This window comes from Chenopodium album, chromosome 14 (assembly GCF_948465745.1).
Source record: "Chenopodium album chromosome 14, dcCheAlbu1.1, whole genome shotgun sequence".
NCBI classification, from domain to species: domain Eukaryota; kingdom Viridiplantae; phylum Streptophyta; class Magnoliopsida; order Caryophyllales; family Amaranthaceae; genus Chenopodium; species Chenopodium album.
Window position 1 is genome coordinate 2,687,923 of NC_137847.1, and position 8,416 is coordinate 2,696,338.

An 8,416-nucleotide genomic window follows, 5' to 3' on the forward strand; every position below is an offset into this window, starting at 1 on the left:
CGTGATTTCTCAGCTCATTTTCTCTTGTACATTCTTCGCCCACGCTTCCTTGGTGGCGCGTGTGTTTAATAAATAACGGAAAAGGGGTAAAGTAACAAGGAACATGTTCAATTTTTAGGTAATAAAAAAATAACTTATTATTTTTTGTACGTAGTCTCGTGGTGGTAGTTAAAACATTGAAATATTATTTATTTACTACCTTTGTTACATATTATTTACAACGATTGACATAAAGTAGAGAAAAAAAAATGTCTAATCGTTGCAAATAATATAAAACGGAGGTAGTATTTATTTTTAACATAGAATATAGCTAGCTTATTCCCTTCAAAAAAAAAAAAAAAAAAAAAAGAATATAGCTTATTTGTGCAGGTAAATAGGTTGGTATGCAATAAGGTATGTAGTACATCTTTTGGGTCGTGGCAAGATGAGATAATCACAGTACTTTGAATTAGGACTTGTTCACTTCAGCTTAATTTCAGTTCAGGTCAGCTCCTAATTTTCTTCTCTCGATCATAAAATATTCATTTCACCTCTATTTAGTTCAGTTCAGCTCAGTACATGTGAACAAACCCTTAGTTGTATGCATTTTTTTCCTCAATGTATCACAACTTTGCTCTGACTATAAGTTACAAGCTTACAGTAATTAACCTATTTATTACTTCAAAATAAACAAATGTGCCTTTTATACACCTAAATTCAACTAATTATTCTTCAACATGCTACTCTTAAAAAAAAAAGAAAAAGAAAAAGAAAAAAAAATTAAAAAAAAAAAAAAAACCCTTCTAAGTTGATCTTAAGATTAACTTGAGCAAAACCATCAATCCCTAAATTCAAATCTAATTGATTATATATAGTTCAGACTTTAGAGTATATAGGAATATAAGTACACTTATCGGACAAAATGGGGACATTATTGGAATTAAATTTTGAATAAAATGTACTTGCTCTATTTCTTTTTACCTGCAACACACCTTTTAGGCACGCAGTTTTAGGAGATGATTAGTGAAGGTAAATGAGTATTTTTATCAAAATAATTTTAACATGAGGATTAGAGTAAGGTTAGGTATCATGTCTAAAAATTATTTTGAATCATTTGTCTGTTTACATTGTATAATGTTGATCTTGAAGCGCGTGTTGCATGTAAATAAAAACGAAGGAAGTAATGTTTACAGTTATACACTTATAACACATTTGTGCTAGTCGATCAAGCTGTACAATAGTCGTAGAAAAAGTACTTGTACTTTTTTTTTTGGACACAAAACTACTTGTACTTTTTTGCTATATTAGATGTATACAATTAATTATATGTGTGGGAAAAAATGGTAAATTTGGAATAATTGTTATTCCAAAAGAATAAAATAATGATTGGAACTTGAGCATGCTAGGGTGAAAAAGAAACTCAATTATCAAGCATGAAGGTTCGAGATACAACCAATGGAGTCAAACTTGGGTGGATCCACGGTTGATAAATCACTCGATCAAATCAAATTTTATAAACTAGAAATTAATTTTAAAATTTTCAAAAAATATTTTTGTAGAAAAAAAAGTCAATAAATAAAAAAGAATGGGATTTCAATGGGGACTGTTTTGTCAGTAATATGAATGGAGTAGAGTTAAGCAGGCCAGCCTGGTTCCCTCAACTCCCACATGCATACAAATTCCCCATAGTGCTTCTTTCTTTTCTTTTTTTTTTTTCCCTCCTTTTTTTAATTGTTTTTATAAAAATTACTTAATAAATTAATTCATGTGATTTTAAACATTTCAAAAATAACAAAATCTAAATAAATAAAGCTATCAAATTTCTCCAATTTATTTCTTATTTAACTTTAGTGCATTAGAAATCATTGATTTTTTTTGCTTTTTATCTTAATTAAGAAGAGCTTATGAGTTATGATCAATGGCTATCTTCCAAGCAATCATTGACAAAATGATTTATTTTTCATAAAATGGATTAGTTTAAACAGTTTAAAGACACTTTAAGTTGGATTAAACATGGTTGTAGGCCTTACCTACCAAAAGGACATGTTTCCTAATTGATTTTTAGCATTTCTCCGTTTCTTAATACAGTTATGTGAGGCCTTACCAATTCTAAAGGATCATGTTTCCTAATTGATTTTTTACTATTGCAATTTATGAGTTTCAAAAAAAAAAAAAAGGGTTTCGTATGAGACAATTATAATTCATATCATGAATCAAAAAATATCTCAATACGTTTGCTCGTAAAAGTCATCCACCATATTTTATAGAGTTGTTATTTAAAAGTCATCTTGTGTTTTGCACTCTATATCTACGAGTAATATATAAGTACGGAGTACATTATTAGTTCATATTAAATTTTTAATTTTTACTCGTATTTCTTATTATTAATGCAGTAGGAATATTATACCCAACACATGTCCACTCTGACTATTGACAAGATCAGGTATTTAAGTATTTTCAATTAATTGTGCTTGGGTTTTACACCATAAAAAATTTGGAAAAAAAAAAAAAAAATCAATTAAATGGCTGCTACCAATTCATAGAAAACGTGACTAATATCAGAGAGTTGTCATTTTTAATACAAATAACACTGTAAATTTAGTTATATTTATATGATGCAACTAAGAGTATTTTGAGTACGACATACGCCCTATATTACAACATGTAAAAATGATGCTTGTTCGTATTGGGGTTATGAAATAAATTGAGACGAAAATTAGATATAGAATTTATTCTCAACAAAAGAGTTCGTTGGACAACAGCAAAACAGGAAATTGTTAGAATGATGATTGCAAAACTTGGGTCTTAAGTAGCAAAGGCGGAAGACAAGGAAAGCAAAAGTGATGCAAGCAAGCACTTTAAAACAAACATAACTACACAAGCAAAAAAAGTTATGGAGCAAAAATACTTAATTAAAGCATTATTATTAAATTAAGACCATTATTATATAACACTACTAACTGGCAGATCATAAAACAGTACTGAAAAACTTTATAATACGAAGTATAAGATTGTAGCAGTTTAAATAATTAATACAGCATGAACTGTAAAGTACATAGGTATATATAGATCAAAGACAAATATTCTGAGGATAATAATGCTATTTAATTGAAAAAAAGAATTAAATAAACAAAGTTGAAAATTAAACCAATAAAAAAAAAAAAATGATATCCCTCCCAATCAGAGTACATCCACCACCAACTTATAATAAAATGGTCAAAAGCCAAATTCCAATAAGTTTATGGAATCCCAAACCCCTTTTACCCTTTACATAAAAACAAACCATAAAATCCCACCATTTTCTTGTCTCTCAAAAACCATTTCACACATGTAATAGTGACCCCAATCTCTCAGGAGAAAAAAAAAAAAAAATTAACCTCTCAAAAATATATTTAATAAAAAAAAAAATTTAAAAAACCTAAAATGGTCTGTTTCCCTCAATCTAGCCTCATCTCCACAATTTTTTGCGCGATTTATACACTTAATTACGTGCTGTGCGCAATTTTTGTTCGAATTTCAGTAAAATAATTGATCAATGAGGTGAAATGTTGTGCCTTTTATTTGCTCAAGGAGTAACAGAAGAAGGGGGTGTCCGAGACTCCATGGGAGGGGTATGTCCATCAGATCCTTTAGAAGGGTCATCTGAGGACTGTCGGATACCATCATCAGTGTTACTTTCACTCCGGTTCATATCTTCAATCATCCGGAGTGCCTCGGGCATTGAGGGTCGTTGGTCAGGCACGGTTGAGACACATGCCATTGCTATTTGCAAGAGTTGTACCATTTCCTCTTCAATATTGTGATATCTCATAAGCTCAACATCAAAGACCTCGGCTGTCCATTCCTCACGGACAACTGACTGTACCCACCTAGGAAGGTCAATCCCATCGTCTCCTAATGAAGCTTGGTTTGGGGATTTCCCTGTCAGAAGTTCCAAAAGGAGGACACCAAAGCTGTACACATCGGATTTGTATGTTGGTTTTCGGGTTTCTACAACTTCTGGAGCTCGGTATCCAGCAATGCGATTATTGGTGGAGGAAGTATTGGGGGAGAAGATATTAGAGAGGCCATAATCCGATACAGCAGGGTCATTGTTGGGGTGCAAGAGGACGTTGGATGATTTAATATTACCATGAACGAGGTTGTTCGTTACATGAAGGTAAGCAAGACCTCGAGCAGTGCCAAGGGCTATCTTCATTCGGTTATCCCAGTCAAGTGATGTGCGGCCTGCACCTCTGCTACCTGCATTTTCACAAATCATCGTATAAATAGTCGCTCACATTAAGCAAAAGAGCACATGTACACAAAACAGTTGCCAATTTGTATAATCTATGCAAGCAGAACACGTCGTGGAAAATTCCTAGTTAGCCCTTATGATTGCAAGATTTTATTTCAAAATTGCTCGGACAGAACCTTCTGTCTAATTCAAAATTCTACTTATGGCCGGTTATCTTAAGCAGGCTACTAACGACTAGTAGTAGCAAACTGTTAAGCTAAAGTGGAAGTACATTATGAAACCTTTTTCAAACCCTAATATTCTCCAAGTACAATCATGTCCAAATCTTCTAAATCTCATCTAACACCTCCAAGAAAAGGCAAAAAGGACCTCAGGTTGATGCGAGAGATGGGTTTAGTGGAGTGTAAACCTTTGTAAGTTGCGATATTCTCATTTCTAGCATATGTAAGTTGCACATTAGATGAGCAAGCCCTTTGGATAGATGACAAGCATGTTTGTGACAGGAGGAAGTGGGAGATGAGCGCACAAAAATACTAGAAAAGAACAGAATGACATGAAAAGAACATATAGATGAGCCCACCCCTTTCTGCCCTAAACCAGCAATATCCATACCCTTTAAAGTTGAGGTATAAATGCTCACATAATCGCATATTGACAAACCAACTTTCAAAAGTGTTATTATAGTTGGTGTGTTGGACACAGAATGTAGCAAATAGGCACTAGCTACTTTCATTTCGATCTTATAGAATTCCCAAAAAAACAATGCTTCCCTTGGTCCCTCATCAAAATATTAGCTTGGACAAATTCTGCTCGAGAAACATTTAATGGATGTCCTTGCAACATATTGCCTTTAAAACTAGTTTTCCCAGAAGAATGTTCGATAAATATAAATAAATTTACAGTATGAAATAACCATAAGCAGAATCCAAATCTTCAGTCATGCTTATGTTCTACATTCGTGTTGATCATATCTATCGATTCATTCTACTATGCAGGTCTCATCACTCATTCCAATCAAAACAAGCGGCATACAAGTGATACATAAAACGTAGGACACGACGATTTTGTTCGGCCATGGCACCAACTAGACAAGGGATTCCTTATTCAATTTTAGTGCCAATCCCTCCCTAGATACTTTAATCTCCATTCTCCAACCAAAAGTGAGACTACCAATAAAACTTTGAGGATTATTAAAATGACAAAACTAATCTTTCGGTTCTCATTAACCAAAAGAAGTACAGCAGCCCCACGTTTTATCATCAAAAGTGTCACATTATTTACCAAAAAACAGTTGGCTAAAGTTGGAAATTTTGCCTTGGGAAACTCCCTAATTTTCTCACCTATTTATACCAAAATCTCACTAATCAGCTTTCTCAACAGAAAAAGAGAGCACCCTAGGTTTTTTTTTCATGCTTTATGGTCCAAAATAAAATTCAGTGAAAAGTCCATATTGCCCTCATACAATGGGATTCACAGAATGTCAGAATCATACAATGGGCAATCATGCTGAACACCTTCACAAAGTATTTTCTGGGTTTTGATGAAATTTTGTAACATGCAACTTTTTTTTTTCTTTTTTTTTTCCTTTTTCTTTTTAATCTTTTTAGGTGAAAAATGTGAGACATTGTTAGAACAGAGTGGCTTAACTCAAATCATTATTAGTAAAAAAAGAAACCTAAGTCACAAGGACCTTTGTCGGTGCCTAAAATCATGAAAGGGTATGTTACAATCTTGGTCCCAACTTCATATAATGAAATAAAGATTAAATTTTTATCTATATAAATTTTAATTATTTTTTCATAAAAAAATTTCCTCCTCCCATTGTTGTCCAGCTCAATTCTCTCAAGTACAAGTGTGCTAGAAGCAACCAAAATAAGCAACAAATCTATATCTTTCATCTATATAATTCAATATCCACCCACCACCAATAATATTCAATTTATCAAATAATCCAAAAAATAAAAAGAATTTCATTCTGTATTATGATGGCCAAGCAAGTAACTGTACCTAATCATTAAAGAACTGGGTAATTTTATCAACTTTTAGTGATTAATTTTCCCTCAAATAATTAATTTGACAATACTTTTCTACGGAGTAATTTTCAAACTAGAAATGGGAGCTCCAATTAATATAAACAAAATTCGTTATCAAGTGGTAGAATGGTAAATAAATCAGTAAAAATGTATAGTCAGCATGGCATTTTCATCTAACTGCAGGGCCCACATTTAACAAAAGTTGTTGATTTATTATTTCGTCAAGATAAATTTGTATTTTCTAGTGTATAGTACTCGAAAAAATAAGAAATTTAACCAAAAAGCAATGTAATTGTAATTTGTAGTGCAATGTAATAATCTTAATTAATGTAGACTAATAATAAAAGAATTAGAATTCATACCGTGCAAGAGAGCAGACAAGCTACCGGCTGCCATGTAATCATACACTAGCAACTTCTCATCTTTGGAGAAGTAGAATGCTCTTAGTGGCACCACATTTTCATGCTTACACTTTCCTAATGCTTCCATTTGTGTCTCGAATTCCTTCTTTCCGGCCACCACATCCTTCAGCCTCTTTACGACAACCGTCGTCCCTTCTTCGAGCACCGCCTTGTAGCTCGTTCCGACACTGCCTTTTCCGAGAACCTCGGCAGACGCCCGCAGCAGATCTTCGAGATCGAAGCTGTAGGCGCCGCCGTTGACGAACACCAGCCTGTTCCTCTCCCCGCCCTCGGGGCCGGTCCCGCTGGTGAGGTCGTCCTTGGAGGACGACGTCCCAGCCTCCCCGGCCCCGCCTCCAAGCCCAACCGCCCTGGCCCCCGCGACTCCCGCGGCGGGCCCTTTTAGGGCAGCAGCCTTGGAGGACTCACTCTTCCTCCTCAAACAACAGAAAACAAGACACAACAACAGTAACAGAAAAGCTGCTGCAGCTGCCACTGCAATACCAATTATCGCTCCCTTTGACAAATTCTTCTTACCACCAACTTCCGCAGGAGATGACGGCACCACCGCCTCCGGCGACGGTGACGGCGACGGAAAAAACGACGAGTTACACGGCTGAAGTGGGCCACCACAAAGCTGTAAATTCCCGGAAAACGAAGCTTCTGGAAACTTCGAGAGACTCTTTGGAATAGACCCATTTAAATTATTGTTCGAAACATTGAAATCGATCAATTTAGCATTAATGCTTGGAATTTGACCAGAAAAATTGTTATTCTCCAAAAACAGCCCATTTAAAGAAGTAAGATTGTTGATAGAAAACGGGATTGAACCGGAGAAATTATTGCTAGACAAGTCAAGACGAGTCAACCGATTCAACTGAGTCAAACTCGCCGGAAAATCGCCGGAGAATTGATTTCTTCCGACATAAAGCGCGCGAAGAAAAGTAAGGTTAGAGAAATCGGAGGGAAGATTTCCGGTGAGACGATTATTGTGAATGCTGAGAACACGAAGCTCAGACAACCGTCCGATGGTGTTCTCGGGAATTGGGCCCACTAATCCAGCGGCCGGAAGACGGAGCGAGTGAACATGGGTCTTAGCCGGATTACACTGAACACCAACCCAGTTACAAACGGAGTCAGATGAGTTCCAATCAACCCGCGACGCGTGAGGTACTTTAGAGAAGAATGCTTGGAGAGATTGCTTGTCCTGGGTCGGCTCAGAATCGGATCGTTCAATCGAGAAGATTAACAGTAATAGTAGTATCAGCAATGGTGACAAGCTCAGCCTCATTTTGGTGGGATTTGAGTATAGAGAGAAATGGTTGGTTTTAGGTGATTGATTGTTTGGGTTTGCTCCGATGAAGAACAGAACACAAACCCATGTGAGAGAAAATGAGTGAAAAGTGAGGAGAGAGAAAATAAAAGAAGAGTGTATCAAGAGAAGAATAAAGGTTTAAGGTCCATCTTTCTGCTTTGCTGGTTATCAACTGAGGTTATAGTGGTGTACTCAAATGTTTTTTTGGTTTATTAAAATTAGGTTTCTAAATTTTCAAAATAACAAACTTCACACAATTATTGGATTTTTTTTTTTGTACTAGTATTACCTACTTGTATACTTGTCTGTATCTTTTACTGTACTTTTTCATCTTGCCTAGTTGTGGCGCGTTTAGTTAAGACTTTCGAGAAGGTGGAGTTTTACACTTTCGATACAGGACGCTGTGAGATGAGATGGGATGGGACGAATCGATTTTAGTGGTATATAAGTC

The 8,416-nt window shown here is 35.2% G+C and overlaps 1 protein-coding gene across 1 annotated transcript; it reads right to left on the minus strand.

Annotated features, from left to right (window-relative positions):
* Positions 1–2,966: 2,966 nt before the first annotated feature.
* Positions 2,967–8,019, minus strand: LOC145579838 (putative inactive receptor kinase At2g26730). Its single transcript, XM_081637120.1, has 2 exons — positions 6,612–8,019; positions 2,967–4,221 (listed from the first exon to the last, which is right to left on the minus strand). Exons 1-2 carry the CDS (start codon positions 7,939–7,941, stop codon positions 3,545–3,547), a joined length of 2,007 nt encoding a protein of 668 aa, XP_081493246.1. The 5' UTR covers positions 7,942–8,019; the 3' UTR covers positions 2,967–3,544.
* Positions 8,020–8,416: the final 397 nt, after the last annotated feature.

Coding starts and splice junctions, on each gene's coding strand:
- LOC145579838 (XM_081637120.1), bottom strand. CDS start 7,941: ATGAGGCTGAGCTTGTCACCATTGCTGATACTACTATTACTGTTAATC. Junction 4,222..6,611: donor CTTGTCTGCTCTCTTGCACG/GTATGAATTCTA, acceptor GTGAAAATGCAG/GTAGCAGAGGTGCAGGCCGC.